Source organism: Thunnus thynnus, chromosome 12 (genome assembly GCF_963924715.1).
Source record: "Thunnus thynnus chromosome 12, fThuThy2.1, whole genome shotgun sequence".
Taxonomy (NCBI): Eukaryota; Metazoa; Chordata; class Actinopteri; order Scombriformes; family Scombridae; genus Thunnus; species Thunnus thynnus.
Window position 1 is genome coordinate 24,358,926 of NC_089528.1, and position 16,997 is coordinate 24,375,922.

The 16,997-nt window shown below is 38.9% G+C and overlaps 1 protein-coding gene across 1 annotated transcript in view; it reads right to left on the reverse strand.

Annotated features, from left to right (window-relative positions):
* Window positions 1-917: 917 nt before the first annotated feature.
* st6galnac3 (ST6 (alpha-N-acetyl-neuraminyl-2,3-beta-galactosyl-1,3)-N-acetylgalactosaminide alpha-2,6-sialyltransferase 3) overlaps window positions 918-16,997 on the reverse strand; it is a 97,558-nt gene continuing 81,478 nt past the window's right edge. The window contains exons 4-5 of the mRNA XM_067606479.1: window positions 11,749-11,856; window positions 918-7,505 (exon numbers count right to left, since the gene is read on the reverse strand). Coding sequence (XP_067462580.1) covers window positions 7,316-7,505; window positions 11,749-11,856 — 298 coding nt within the window. The 3' untranslated portion in view covers window positions 918-7,315. The remainder of the gene's footprint in view (window positions 7,506-11,748; window positions 11,857-16,997) is intronic.

The following is a 16,997-nucleotide window of genomic DNA, read 5'->3' on the forward strand; positions in this document are numbered from 1 at the left end:
AAATGAGCCCTGGCCAAACACATCCTGTTAGTTTCAGTGAGGCTGAAACTGTCCCACATCAAGGTTCAGCCAGCCTATATTTAAAGGAAGACTCTGCTAATTTTACACATAAAGGTTAGTTGTAGTCAGCAAGAGTACTTTTCAGTGTCTTCTGCAGCTCTGCAGCTCTCTGGCAGTGTTTTCTCCTGTCAACTATGCATTGAGTTTTTCTGCAGGACTGTAACACAGTTTACCTCCTGTGTCATATGTGTTTAGGCATTAAAACCTCTTTGGTTAAAGTTAGCTTAAGGAAATATTATGGTTCTGGTTAAATATAGAAAAAGTTGATATTCCTATTTCATATCATTTTAGACTTTTTCAATATTTAACCAAAAAATGCATCTGTCCCTAACATTATTTGAGTGCTTTGTGATACCTAATCTTTGCAGATACTCTCATTAAAGTGACTTAATCCTCCCTGAAAATCTTGTTTTTGCTGCCCTCCGGTGGTTTAACTTCTCACGATGCTGCAGCTGTACTCCAGGAACCTGTGACATCACCGATGGGTGTGGTTACAGGTGCAACAGATCACACTTCTCACCACATCCATCTGTTATATTGTGTGCAGTCAGGGGTGAAACTGGCTTGAAACTTTTAGTCTTTTGTTAACATTTCCTTATTATTATTCCGTGTAACCGTAAACATATTTGAGTAGGGCTGCAACTGATGATTATTTCCATTATTGATTGATTTGTCAATTCATTTTCTCGATTAATCGATTAGTTGTGTGCTTTATAAAATGTCAGAAAATGGTGAATCATGTCAACCACTGTTTCCCAAAGCCCATGGTGACCTCCTCAAATGTCTTGTTTTGTCCTGAACAGTCTAAAACCCAAAGATGTTCAGTTTTTCTTTAAAAAATGACTCCAAACGATTAATTGATTATCAAAGTATTTGGTGATTAGTTTAATAATTGACAACTAACCAATTCATTGACTAATCGTTGCAGCTCTAAATCTGAGTGGCATTATTTTCTGCACAAAATGTATTTGCTGTTGAAAATTAGATTTCAGTATGACATGACAGTACAAATGTATAACTCAGAGCCAATGTTACAAAACTGGGGATGGAGAGTTTGAAAGTAGAGGGCAGGGAGGGTCTGACTACAAGATGCTCTGGAATTGCATTTCGGGAAACGTAGGATCTGCCGTCTTTAGAGCTTGACCCATACTTCATAAGTCAAAATATCTGCAGCATCTGCAGCTCAGATTGTGAACATCCATTTAAAATCTGTCTCTTATGAATCCCACTAATTTATGGAAGTGCTGTACTAAATCGTGTGCCCCTTTAATTTTCTATCTCGATACTTTATTCAATACTGTATCATAAAAAACCACGAATGTGTGCATTATTATTTGAAGGTTACATAAAAACTCTCCTGCTCATCTAAACTCCCAAGAACCGTCTGAACTCAGCACATTTCTGCTACTTCAGTGATGTTTTAAAAATCTCATGAGACGCCAGATTTGAGATGACAGCTCAGCTTGGGCTCCATTCATATAACATGAATCCATCTCACTGGGTTTCTTACATTCTGATGCTGCTTACTCTGTTTTGTTTACAAATGAGTTTAAATATATAAACGTGTTTTAGGTTTTCTTTAATCCCCACAGAGAATAAAAGACACAGAAGACAGAATCCACGTTGGTAAAAATAAGAACATTCACAATATATCTAATCTTGGCTAATATGTAGACAGCAAATGACAGAATAATACACATAATCACTACTTTTTTAAAACAAAATGTACATTTCAATAATCTGCAGTAATCCATGCAGCATTTGGATGTTACTTTACCTCCAATAAAAGGACTGTGTTAGCTGTGTTAGCAAAAAAATTCTTTCATTATAACAACCTCAGTGTTATATTACATTCTATGTAACTCAAATTTACCCAAAGTTACACATTTCACAAGGACACTTGACCTGAAAATGAAAAAGGAAAGTGCTTCACAACACAAAAAAATACCCTTAAAACGTGCACACGGGAAAAAAAAGAGAGAGAAAAAAAAAGAGTTTTTCAATGTAAGAAAGCACTTGGGTCATTTTAAAAAATGGCAACAAGTACAACAGTCAGGAAGGGATGAATAAAACGCTACAAGGTGAAGAAGTTTCAACGTGGAGTCAGACAATCAAAGTTCTTAAAAATGTGAACTGCAGAACAGAGAGTAATTACCTCCACTGATCACAGCAGGAAAAAGAGCCAAAATAATGAGAGCATTTTAAAAAAGTGAGAAATAATGAAATTCACATCTTTGTTCTGCAGACCTCAAGACCCAGGCGTTATAATCAGGACTCTGTTTTGTTTTTTTTTAAAGCCAGCTCTGTTTTAGGGGGACGTGACCTTCAATTTGCTTTTTTAACTTTGTATTATTCAACAACAGACAATTGGAGCTCATTTTTCTTCCACTTCTGTTGCTGGGCAGCAGAGGACGAGCAGTGTTTTTTTTTTTTTTTATGTGTGTTTTACTATTTGCATACATACAGCGAGGTATAAAGATAAAACTGCCTCAGGTTTGAGAACGGAGGAAACCATTTCCGAGCACACTTGGCTGCTCGTAACATAACATTAGGCCGGTTATATGATCTGTTCAAGCCTTGAATGAAGACAAAGAGAAACAGAATAAAAAATGAGCAGGAATTTAGGGCAAAAATATTCTTTTAAATTCATAAAAATCTCCTTGAAATCTAAAATGAACCCTGCAAATTAAAAAAGTGTGCTATCTTGCCTCCCACTCTGCTTATGCCTTTTTTTTTTCATGGGGTTACTTATTCACAGCGAATATGACTACAGTCCCCTTCTTGTAAGCCAGAGATGATTCATGAGAGCCTATAAGAGGCCCATAATATACTGTATAATATATCCGTAGGTATTCTTCCAGTGTGTTCTGGCTGAGAACAATGGAGTGTTTGTTGATCAGAAAATAACCGAGTGCACAGCCTGAAGCAGCAGAAAATGTTGGCAACATGCAACCAGCAGCAGAAAAAAAAAAGAAAATAAAAAAAGCTGCACACAAACCACTGCATCAACAAAAAGTAAAAGCCACCATTATTAAAAAAAAAAAAAAAACTCAACAAAAGGAGAGTGGAAGATGAACAGAAAGAACACGGCGCTCTTCTTCCCGTTGTGAGCAAACAATTTAAAAGAAAACCTCAAACGATGCACTGTAACACAACTAAAAATCTGATCATGGGGACAAAACACGTTCCCTAGAATAGTTAATTTCTCATCTTGGCGTGAAGTGCTTTACAATTAACGTTGGATGTACTGTACAGTAGAGGTAAAGCCGATTGGTGGAAGAGCTGCCAGATGACTGCACAATCACAGGCTGAGTGGAAACGTATAAAAGATGTACGTTTAATCATGTAACATGCATGGCATACTGCATGAATTCACGCTTCGGTATCTGTGGCTGTTTTCCCACAGGAACAGAAAGAAGTACAATTTATAACTCTTGTCGAGGCCCGGATCTTATCATCAGGCTCTCTGAACAGGAAAAATCATACTGTAAGACATTTCTACTTTACATATATTGTGTGGTGGATACTTTGATTCGCAGCTGCTCACAGTGACAGGACTGAACACCTCTCGAGCACGTGTCGTCCCAGAGGAAATCGGACCCGTGACCCTGCCTGTGTTACGGTCGTCTTCTATCCGCTGAGAGACACCGGGAGGAATTTAAAATAGGAGGGTTTTTACATTTTGCTGATGCTCTTGTCATTCTGCTTGACAAGGTGACAAGAGGACGGACAACTATTGAGTTTTGAGTTGTAGGACAGTCTCTGTAAGCGCAGGGGTACCTTGCTTTCACCGTGTTTCGTCTGGAAAACAAAGAAGGATCTGATTTTTCTGTTCCTGATGCAAAAGCAGCCAAACCTGTTTCCAAACGTGCTGCTGACACACAACGACTCAGTAAGCATGATTCTGATCATCTGCGGGTTAAAATACGCCTTGACATCTGGGTTAATACTTGACTTAATTTGACAGAATAATTCCAACTTAAGGTCCACTTACTAGTGTTTTCCGGAGCTGTATCACATGGTCTTCATCAGTTCATGGGGTTTCAGCTCAGTAGCTATGATTTCAGATGTATGCTGTGTGCATTTAAGTTCATCCCTGACCTTAGTCAAGATCATAGTAGTTAAACAAAACAACTAAATTTGCTTAAAAGTTACTTAGCAATATACCTGAAAGAGGAATGTTCAAGAGTGATAAGTATGAGGGTAAAAAATATAACAGTATAAGTACGTAAAAATCACTTTATCTAAATTCACCGGGTTGTGAATACTACTGTTTTTTTTAAAAATGTTTTTGTGTTTGCTCTTGTGTTGTGGTTTTCAATATGTTTTGTCTTAATTGTTAATTAATTGTATCAGTTTGTTACTGTTGAAAATAAAAAATATTGAGCACAAATTTGCTTTAAAAAGTTAAAGTTGGCTGCTTTTTAGCCGAAAGGTTCTAGGATCTAAGAAACCCAAATAATGAAACTCAGGAACTAAATGAAACTGGACACTCTTATTTATGTTTCCACTGCATCTGAAGAACCGCTAAAATTATGTTCAGTTAGTATCAACTTAATCCTGAATAACAAAATAAATCATATTTTGTAGACAAAGTATCTGTACAATGCAGCAACAACACAGTGTTCTTTGTGCTAGTGCTGCGTTCACGTCATATTGGAGTTATTGTAATTACAAGATTCCAATTCATGAATAACGTTCACGCCAAGACCGGAAAACTGACTTCTTTAGAGGTGCCAATGTATCCAACTTGGTGCTTCATAATACAGAAGTACTTAAAAATTTAACAAATGTGGACGCCAAATCCAAATTGAATGGATATAGAGTTATGTTGTCAATGCACAGTATTTTCAACCCTCACTCGACCAACTCTGTAATCATACAACTGTCTCGAATTGTCTGATGACGTGAACGCTTACAAATCACAAACATCGGAATCTTTCAGGTCTCTACCATCCATCCAATATGACGTGAACGTGGCATCAGCTAATGTGCGACTGAGGTTCGAATGTGTTTTGTGGTTATTTCTGCTTTAGTGTGTGACCACAAACCTCTTTTTCTCGCTTGTTTTTAGAATAGTCTGGAAGTCAACTACACATTTTGTAAAATCAATAAAAATTACAAGAAATTACAACTTTTGGTTCTAATATTGTAACAATTGATACCCAGAGAGTTCTTACAGTGCCACTAGAACTAAGTTTAGTTCTTAAAAAGGTTTCTGGGTTCATGTAAAAGTTTGTGTATTAAAAAAAGCCTAGTTTTTCAGATGCTAAGGTCATATATGGCTATTGTTACAAAGAACATACTTAGATGTATAGTTAGGACCTGCTTCTCTCTGAATTATAGTTAGTGATGTGTTGCAGAAACAATGTTAAAATGTAAAAACTCTCCCAGTTGTTTTTTAAAGTAAGTCTTTTTAGTTGAAAGCTCTGGAAAAAGCTAGTAATTTAAACCTAGAACACTGACCAGCCAATCAGCAATCAATGCTAACAAGAAAATAGCCTAAAATAGAGAAAGTATGTGTGTAAACAGCACACTGTGGCAGTAAGGAGTGACATTGTGAAACTCAGCTGCAGTGTATTACAGTCATCAGCAACCCTGTGCATCAAGTCTCCTAAATTAGAAGTCTTTGAATCCTTCCAGTCCTCCCCCCTGGGCCGCGGCTCTGACCGGGACACTAATCACAGCCTCGGGGGGGGGAGTGGGGGGGGGTCACAGTCACAGCCAGACTGTCTGAGCCCTCTGCAGCTACCATCCAACCAACACACCTCAGCAGTTCACTGATTATTCTTCACTGTCCCAGAACAGATGCATTCAAAATGTAACGGCCCAAACCAGGAGACATGCAAGCTGTGTCCAAAGACAAATGGATAGACATGTTCACACAGTGATACTGTACACAAAGAGGCACAAAGCTGGATAAGAATATGAGCGACAGAGAGAGCGAGCGCCAGTGCATCCTCCTCTGTCTCTATACTGTACAATGAACTGCAGAGTGTATTGCAGGCACAAAATGATAATAGAATACAATTAACTTCAAACGGTTTCACTGCACACATAAATCTCTCCCTCTGTGGGGTCACAAATGACTTAACTCCTTCTGTAAGGATGGAGTTTCTAATTGCACATTGCTCTATGTGCTGTGAGGCTCACATTGTCAATGGCACACTGTTAAAAAGCGTTAGGAACTTATCTCTGCAGAATAAATTAGCGACTCATCCATCCGTACATCAAGCCAAACGCCACAACGTGTCTTTTACAACTCCGTTTCACAGCATTATAAAAGAAAAAAAAAAGCTGACATCTTCAAATTGTGTGAGGTTACACACAACTTAACAAAGAAGCATAACGATAAAAAAGCAGATTTACATCTACACTTCTGATTTACCTTCGAGTTCTAAATCTGGCATAAACATGAATTTTGCTCGCTTGCGTTTTCTTTTTCAAATGACCTTGTTTGTTGAAGCTTCTTTAGACGGAGCACAGTAAATTGAAACTGACAAAGCATCTGCCTTCAATACTCCCTCAGTCGGAGATGAAGGCCTGAATGATACTCGCTATAGATTAATTAGAGCCTGACAGAAGACAGACACGCAGAGGAAACAGAGCAGCCAAGCTCGTCAGAAGTTCACAGCAACGTGACTTGTCTCTGCAGTGGCTGAGCTCTTCTCCAACTACAGTCTGGAACATTTAAATTCAGCCTTTGCAATGTGCAAACGCCTGCGGACATCTGAGCTGCTGTGGTCACTGCGAGTTGACGGACAGTTGTTTCTTCTTCATGTTGTTTTCTCCTTCTTTTTTTTATTTTTGTTCAGTCAAGTCTTCGAGGCATCCTTTGCCAGACTCAAAGAGCAGCGAACGGATCGATTAGTCAGTGCAGCGCAGTGTGCTGTGCATTTTCTTCAGCTTTCAAGTTAAGGAGAAAAACAGTAAATATTCAAGAACATGAGATATGTCAGTGCTGTCCTGGTTGGTCATCCATAATGGATATCTGTCTGCTTGAGGGACCATTGTCAAATAAACAGGAGCCTGGATTATAGAGGCTCCACCTCTAAGCACCTCCTGGATATGAACCAACCAGGACTGGACAAACAACTGTCATTGATGGATATATTGATATTTGAATTTGTGCCAAAAAGAATATCTGTGCACATTAGGGAACACTGTTTCTGTCAGCGTAGAGACTCAGCATGTTCCCAGAAGATGTTGATGATGATGAAAATGATGTTGTATTCCCACGTCGGTTCAGCCAGGGTCACGATAGTTGCCACGGTGGGTTGAAGAACTTGATGGCGTGAGTTTTGGCCCACTTGGCGAACACAGACTTCTCTGTGATGAAGCGGTGCCCTCCGTAAGGGGCGCTCTCGTGAAGGAGATACTCTGCACACTCGTCCCGGCTGCCGGCTTCGTAGTAGTGGTAGGGAACTTTTCTGTAACCTTCAGACCTGAGGGGAGAGAGAGAGAAAGATTTACCCTTACTTATCAAACACAGGACATATTATTCTCTGTCTTTCAGGTGATATTTTATCGTGCCATAATATATGTGATTGTAAAAAATTGAGTGAGTGAAGTCCCATGTTAACTGCAAATTATGGCCAGAAGTATGTGGACACCCCTTCTTTGGTCTTTGGCTAATTTTCATGGTTTGGGCTCCTTGGTTCCAGTTAAAGGTTACGGCTGGAGATTTTCTATATTTTTTTCCTACTTTCAACAAATCTCATGTGCAAAGCCAAACTAACAATGAATTACTACTGACAAGTATTGTTATGTGTCTAATTCCTCTGTGCCGTAGACCTCCGTTGTTGTTCAAAAACAATTAATAATACATCAATGAGCCACACTGCTGCACTGAATTACATGTTCACCCTGAAGATTACGATCACATTAGGTTTTTCAGAATCCGATCCAAAGACTAATAACAGTGATCACATTTTCAGTTTCCGGAGAGTAGTTCTGTGTATGGCAGACGCCACTGCGAATGTGCAGGGATGCATTTCCGTTTATAGTGCTTCACTAGCTTGTTGTGCTACATATCAAAACCTCTTGATTTTGTATTACATTGTAAATTTCTCAAAGAACTTGAACACAAAGTTAAGAGGGTGTGATATGTAGCACAGCAAGCTAACGAAGCTCTGTGAACAGATTCACATTCCTGCGCATGCACAGTGGTGTCTGCTTTACACGGAACTACTCTCCGCAGACTGAAAACGTGAAATCTGAAAACACAGAAAATTGTCAGCCATATCCTTTAAGGAAAATTGTAACGCTAATGCATGCAATTATATTTTAGACAATAATGTTTTTCCAACTTTGTGGAAAAAGTTTGTGTTTGGCTCTTTCCTGTTTCAGTCCATTAAGTCTGTAAGGAAATTGACTGACCTGCACAAAGCCCTGACCTCAACCCCATCCAACATCTTTGAGATGAACTGGAACGTGTTGCCCAACATCAGTGTTGGGCCTTATTAATTCACTCTTGTTGCTGAATGGGATCAAATCTCTGCAGCCTGGTCCCAAAATCTTTGTGTTGCATATAATAGCAGTATGACTTGGATATTTACCTAAGCTGGACATATAGATATGTGCTGTGTGCTCAGTCTGTGCAGTATCAGTTTCAAGTGGTTCTACTAATGAAATATGAATTCTTTGTATACATTAATTTATGTTACAAATATTAGTATACTGTTTAAATATAATTTTCCGTGTGAGACAAAATGTAGAGCCACTGCATTTAAAAAAAATTCTTCCAGACAGTTTTGGACAAATTCCAGTCAGTACAAAATAAATAACTAAATTATTAAACTATTAAACTGACAAAGATCCTTCAGGACAGCATATAGCAATTTGAAGAGATGCTGCCTCTGGCAAAATTCTCCAGCAGGTTTCTCTCATTTGAAAAAGGAGCTGCTGTTGGCAGGCAAATATATTCAATAAATACCCTTAACTAAATTGCATTTATTTGTAAAACATCATGACAAGCTTAATTTTATCCAGAGCCAAAATAAATGTGAAAAAATCCAAAAAAAACTGAGTAATGCACTGAAGGTGAGTTAAGCCATTCTGATCTGCATCTCATGATGAGTCACCGTGTTTACAGTTTGCATCTTCACACCATTAAAAAGAATGAGTAATCATTAAAAACAGAAGTACAGTAAACAGGAGCAGTAGAGCAGATTCATCGTGCACTTGGTTTCTAATAGCAAGTGGCAGCTTTGTGAGAGGATAGCTTGTGTAACAATTTCATTGGGAGAATGAACACAGACAGAAGAAAAACAGCCATCACAACAGCCAGCCAGTGGGTCCACAGCGAAATAGCCACTGTGGCTGTCTGCCAGCTTAATACACAGCCCAATCACTGCCTCTTTTCTCTGTGCCATACAGTGGTGCGCACTAGCGTTAACAAATAAATTCAATTTCACCCTCTCTGCAGCACCTGTTGAGGTTCCATTACAACACAACTGCTGAGGTCAATTCTGGCTAGGGCTTCAAAACATCATCACACAAAACATCACTTCTTCCTGTTGTACTGGAGCAGTCTGCTGCCAACAGCACTTTGTGTGACACTAAATTGTCTATTCAGACACACAATATCCTCCTGTCTCACGCCGGAAGGAGGAAAATAAGTATGGGACAGGCAGGGAGAGAACACCGCCCCTTAACTGCCTCACTGAATTATAAAATCCTCCGTGCTGGTTGAATTATCACTCCTCTGTGCCATGTGTCTGGGGCAAGGGAGCCGGAGGTAGGGTGTCCAAGTGACCATTGGCCCCCCTACTTTATCCTCCTCCCACGTATCTTTTTAAGTCGTGAATCATTGTATTAATGCCCCTATATTTCAAACATTCTCATTCACATTAGGTTAAATAAAGCAGGCAAACATAAAATGTGAAGAATATTTTGTGTAAATGACTGTTTTTTAATTAGACACTTACGCCCATCGGCGAAACCTATTTTGCACACGCAGGCAACCAGCCAGTCAACAAACATGTTTTGAAAGTTCGTGTGAATTGGTTAATTCATGATATTGCATTGAAATGACAGGTCCAAAGCATTTCCTTTTTGAGTAAAAGCAATCGAGGTGTTCCCAAAGTTTATTTAGGCAGTTGTAGGCTATGAATGTCATTTTCACAACAGCATGGTTGCTGATTTGCAAAGCAGAAGCAGTAGGAAAGTAATGTTTTTTTTCGTTAAATATGGATTTGGGGCATGGCTGCTTACAACAAAAAGACAACATTAACATTCCTATTGCCTGCCTGCTGTTACTCAGCTGTAGAAGTGTTACTGTCCTGTAAACTCGTAGTTTTGGGTAATTGAACAAAAAAGCTTGTATCTAATCCATAGACTGCATATAAAGATGGCTGTAGCAAGATGTGATGTCACCCACTGGACGGCTGTTCACAGTCAGCGCCATCTTGGTCGTTTGGAGCCAGAACCTTCCAAATAAGGAGTGTGTGGTATTTCCTTTCATGCTCTGGAAACACACCCTGCTACTTAGGACCAAAGCTAATGCTAATTTTCAGGGAACCCCGAGCTAGCATTAGCTAACTAACATGGCAGGTATCGTTATCAAGTAACAATAAACTACTGCAACAATTGTCCGACTCGGTATGAGTCCTAGAGTCCAATCAACACCCACATGGGCAGACATCAAAGCTACTATTCATCTTTATATCGTATTAACGGCGCAATAATTTCCAAAATGATCACCAGCACACTAAATTGATACTGAGACCATAATGACTCATTGAAAAAATGTACTGACATAGTATTACATGAGAGAAGTTGATGCTTTTTGAGTGGGAGTCTATTGAAACCAGGGATTTTTTGGAGCCAGCATCTAGTGACTTCTGTGTTGGCTTCAATTTCAAGCTGTGGTTGTTTCCGCTTGATCTAATCCCACAAGCACTAGTTAGCTGCTTTGTGTTTGGAATTATACCGCCACCCTGTAATGCAAGCGAGCTATAGTTATTCCACAAAAGTTTTGCAAGAGTCTCCAATGTACCACTACACACACACACACACACACACACTTTTTGGCCCCCACACTTTTGAAATGAATCCGGCGCCCCTGGTCCGGGGCTGTTTTTATTCTAACTCCCGCTGTGCACAGGAAACATGAAGAGGATAAAAGGCAGGATTTTCACCACACATTAGGTAAAAGTGGTTGATTCTGGGATTGAGCTGCGAGAGCGGAGGGGAAACGCAGAAAGAGAGAGTAGGGGGAGTCAGCTTCAATCAAGACTGAGATGACTAGAGATTGAGCAGCCATGCCCAGAGCAAAAGCATCTTGTTTGTCATCCCTCCTATGGCCTCACAGTCAGACAGTAATCACTCACCCAAGAGTCAGGGAGAAGACACCAGGCCGATATACAAATAAAACTTTAAGCAGAGGGGGAATTGGGTGCTGCAATCCAGCCACCCGCAGCGACAGAGACTCTGCAGCCTGCTGGGTATTCTAGGCAGGGACACATAATGGTATTCACGGCACAGAGAACCCAATATGGATTTCAGCATAGAAATTCAGCCATTAAATCCAAGCTGAATGTATTCCAACACGGCAGTCCGCAGTTATGGGGAGCATGCAATTGGCCGGCGCTGCTGTGAATGTGTATCTGTTTTTCTAAGTTTTGTGGGAACACGTGCATTTTTCATCCCTGTATGGAGGAGGGGAGGTGATAGCTGGTGTCTTACTTGCAGTAGGTGTCATTTATCATGCCGTAGATATGGATCTCTTTGCACATGTCCATTGCGAGGATGAGCGTGAACCAGCCAGTGCTGAGGTAAGAGCCGGACTGAATCCTGCAAACACACAAAGACAGATATTTCATTGGAATATTCATTTGCATAAAAATCTTAAAAATCATAAAGTAAACAGTGTTTCCAGGACGCCGTTTCGTACTCTTTCCTCTTGTGTGCTTGTAACGTTGGTGACCTGAGAATTAAAATCATTCTTGCAGCTGTTCTATTTGTAGGCTGCTGTGGATAAGATCAAAAGTGTAAATCTAAATGCATCTATGGCGCAGCAAGACACCCCTCAGATGTATCACCAAAGGTCTGATGATGCATTTCTTTCGTTTTAAAGACCAATTTACAATTGTGAACATTAATAGTTAAAGAGCTTGTATCCATTTAGGAGACGTGTAAAATTCACACTTTGATATATTTTTAAAAAAGGTTTAAAGTTGACAGACAAACACACTTTATTGGTTTGTTGAACAGCTCAACACAACAAGGCAGTACACATGTCACCCCCCTACGAATGATGCAGGAGCCCGCTGGCTAATCAGTAATAACATGCATAATCCTTTCATCAGCATCGGACTAGTTGTGCATCAGTTTTGACCTATCAAAGTTGAAAAACGTAAGCTTTGATCATTTTCAAACACAGAGCATGACCGAGATGCATCTTCACTCAAGGTTTGGTCAAGACGAGTAATGTCGAAGTGAGTCATAAAGGTACACCCGCAGCCTCCACAAGGCAGGGGGCCTTGCACTCCTGGGGGGCTCTACCTTTTAGCAATGCAAAATACTACAAGCTTTGTATAAATTAAACAGAGTGCACCACATAATAATGGCACCACAGTGTGATAAAGTATCAGATAAAAATACCAGAGAGGTGGACTGAAACAGCTTTTTAAAGAAAAAAAACCTGAATTAATTACTGGCATGTTTCCCAAAATAACTATGATGTTTAAAAAGGGAAATCCTGTCAGCTGTGATTCATCCTGTCAGATTTAGCAGCAGGACTACTGACAATTATTCTTGAAGTACTTTGATGTTCCTGAATCAGCACCTTGGACAGCGGAAAACACAAACTTCCATACTACTAGTTGTACACAGTATGTACTGTACACAAATTATTATAGTACACTGTTTTTACAGTTAGTTTACAAGAAAACACAGGAAATTCTGACAGGAGATTATACAATATGTGGACTGTCAGATGTCAAACTGCAACAACTGCTTACCACTGCTGGCAATTAAACTTCAAAACATGATTGCAAAAAAAAGCTTTTTTTGCTTTGTTTTCTATGTTCTCTCTAGAACTGTTTCACCGCAGCTTTGAGTAGAGCCTACATTTAAAGTTCATGTATATATATATATATATATGTATATGGCAGAATGAGATATCATTCCTCATAGGACCGGATAATAATAATTATTAACAACATGATAAAATAAAAACATCTAAAGTGTGTGTGTCGAGTGCTCTCAGCAGGCATATTGACTTTTCTTAGTATATTATTTTTGTCACCTCTCTGGTGTTAACACACCAGAAAATAAAATCAAATAAAATCACAAAGCAAGAAATAGGGTCCATTGCCACCTTTATATCTGCTCTCTAACAGCCTGAAATCAGCTCTATAAAAATATTTCATTTCCATAAAGGTCTGTGAATATGAATATGAATTTTAATTAACTGTAAAATTCCTTTCTATCATCCTGTTGTGGTTTGAAAGCAGCTATCATGTGATGGATGCAGGTTAATTTCCCATATAATTCAAGCCATAGTCCAGCCTGCCTCACTTGTAGTGTGCACTAGTATTGTATTTTATATGTATTTTGTATTTTGTTGCTGCCCTCTTGGCCAGGTCTCTCTTAATAAAGAGAGTTTAATCTCAGCAAGACTTTTACACAGTGAAATAAAGGAAAATGAAAATGAATGTACCTTCATGTAACTGAAAAACATTATCTGGCACGTAGCATGTTGATGGAGAAGACACAAAATTTCTAGCCTCTTGTCAAATGTCTATTGCTGCCAGTTTTACAAATTACATATAATTATGAAATTATGATTACAGGCAATTATGATAGACCAAAAGCAAAGGGAGAGAGAGAGATTGTGGGGGAGGATGTTGAGCTTGCTGGGAGAAAAGAGAAAAAAGTGCAGCCTTGTGCAGGCAAACTGTGAGGGACCCCATGGATTTGCGTTACAGAGCTGTCCAAAATGTTGCATTTGAGTTTAAAATTTTGACCTTTAATTAAGGCAACCTCATAAGGCCAACGGCTGTGATTTGTAAGGACACCACATGTGCAGCAGGTACTGAGTCAAACTGAGGTGTGGAAGTTTTTAACCTATAAAAGTTGAACATCTTCATTTTTCAGTATTATGAATCCATAATACTAGATGACTTCTTAAAATGAAAACAATTATTTGCCAATATGGACCCAAGAGGTTAAAAACAACTAAAAAACATAACATGAAATTACAAAAGATCTTTAAAGCACCCTTTCAATCCAAGTAGTCTATTTTTTACAACAATTTAGTAATGTTTTTTGCTTAAATATGGTCTAAAACATGCCTGAGATATGTCAATTTAAGAATTCAGCTTTGAAATGATACCCAATTAGGCCAATTAGTGTATTTTTTTTAAAAGCCAATGATAGTCTCAATTAGAGCTCTAACAATTAGTCGATTAATCAATTGACAACTATTTTGATAATCCAAATAATTCATCTCAATGAGTCATTTATTAAGAAAAAATGTCCAAATTCTCTGATTCCAGCTTCTCAAATGTAAATATTGTCTGGTTTCTTTTGTCTTTTATGATAGTGAACTGAATATCTTTGGGTTGTGGTCTGTTGGTCGGCACAAAAGAGGATATCACCTTGGGCTTTGGATAACAGTGATTGACATTTTTCACAATATTCTGACATTTCATAGACCAAACAACTAATTGATTAATTGAGAAAATAATGCACAGATTCATCAATAATGAAAATAATCATTAGTTGCAGCCGTAGTCTCCATGCAAATAAATATCACAAGACCAAGTGTTTGGATATGTTTCCATATGTGTTTGGATATGTTTCCATATGTGTTTGGATATGTTTTTGGATGGTTCACAAAGAATAAATGTTAATAACACACATTCAAACAAATATTCTGTGGCTTGTAGTGACCTCTTTAATTAAATTGCAAAATATTACTCAACCATTAAATGCAATGGGGTCAGATTTTAACACAGGAGAAACGTTTACATCGTGTATCTTTCACATTTCACTACTGGTAACACTGAGTGCAGCGTCTCGTTCAAGGACGCTTCGACATGAAGATGTTTGCACACATCTGAGACAAATCTGTTGAAGGAACTGGACCTTTGAACTTTCTGATAATGGCTAAATGAAAACCTCACTTACCATTACTGCCCTTGGATGCAAGTAAGTTAACACCTACGGCTTACATATGTCCCTGTATGACGTTGTGTCCCTGGCCCAAACAATTCATTTGGTTGTGATCAGACGTTACACTGACATCCACTCCACATACAACGACTTGTATTACTCAACGCCCATTTTTTAAATATAAAAATCATGTTTATGCCATTTATGTATATATCCACATGTAAATTATATTCCTGTCTCATTGTTTTGATCCTATGATACACACCGAACACACACAATATGACCATCATATCTTGCAAGACCTCTCATGTCACCTCGTCTGGCGCTCAAGACTCAAGACAAGAGAACTGTGGTGGGCGTGTAGGTGTGTGAATTTTATGATTTTGTGAGATTCAATAGAAATATCTGCAGGCATTGGCCGACATGACAGCTATCCGCCGTAATTTTTTGATGTACATGCCAGAGTTGTTAACTTTTACGGTGTAACATTTCCACCATGCAACTTAACATGGATATGAATTTGGCTAACATTAGCTTACAGGCTAATGCTCCATTACTCCTCTGGTGTCTAACCATGTGCCACGCAGAGCAAAAGTATGCTGGTTGTCATTTCAACCTATAACCTCAGATGTTGAATTCACTGAAATCTTCCCCATTATTTGAAGGAGGGTCATTGCCAGCAGACTGTTGGCTCTACCTGGTGCATGGTAGGCCACCCCAGGTGCCTTTGTGTTGCTAGCATACACATTTCACGCAGTTGTATTCAGGCTGTGATGGCCGCAATTAGAAAGGCAAGATAGAGGCTGCATACATTAACTTATTTATCTTATCACACAGTACTTATAAGCTAAGATAAGACAGTGGTCAGTAGGTGGAAACTGTTTGAAATGAATAATAGACTCACTAAAAATCCCACAAATAACTATCGTTGTTGATGAAATCAAATGAATTTCTTCTGCCATTTATACAAGACATCTAGTAGTACATTAATATCATAGGATCACATCGAATATAGCCTCATGCTTGCTGTTACACAAAGCTAAGTGTATGAAAGGACTGTGCAGCCACAAGGTTGTTTCATAGCAGCACATGGAAAAATTGTACTTGATGTAATGCCAGTAAATGAAACTAGCAACACTGTCTTAACATTTTCTTTTCTGAATTATTTTGAAATTTCAGATTTTCTAACCATGTCCTCTGAGTACAAAAGAAAATGGCGACGGAGAAGGGCAATGGTTGAAGCCTTAGCTGAGCACAATAGCAGCTCGGAGAGGTCAATGGAGCCAAGTGTGGCAGAGGAGATGTGATGGAGGGATCCACTTCAGTGGTGGAAACAAGTACAAAGGAACTAAGGCTGTAGTGACAGTGACACAGCAGATTCTGAGAATAAATACAAAGGGGAACCGGAGTATTACACATATGCCGATTCCAGTGGAAGTGACACTGAGCAGTTGGATGAACCTATAGATTCAAACATTAACATACCATCTTTACATAAAGACTTGTCTATTTGGGCCACTACTACAAACAAGACTCTATGTTGAGCTACTTGACGTGTTTAGATGTCATGGGCATAGACTTCCCAAAGATGCCAGAACCCTGCTTGAAACACCACAGGGTGTGCCAATACTTAACAAATGTAATGGTCAATATATGTACTATGTATGTACCTTCTTGAACATATTTTGCAGAAAATAGTGCCAGGAGAAGTTGAGCTGTGAGTCAATGTAGATGGCATACCCTTATCTAAATCTAGCAAAACTTGTTTCTGGCCAATTCTTGGTCAAATTAATGACAGTCAACCATTTGTTGTG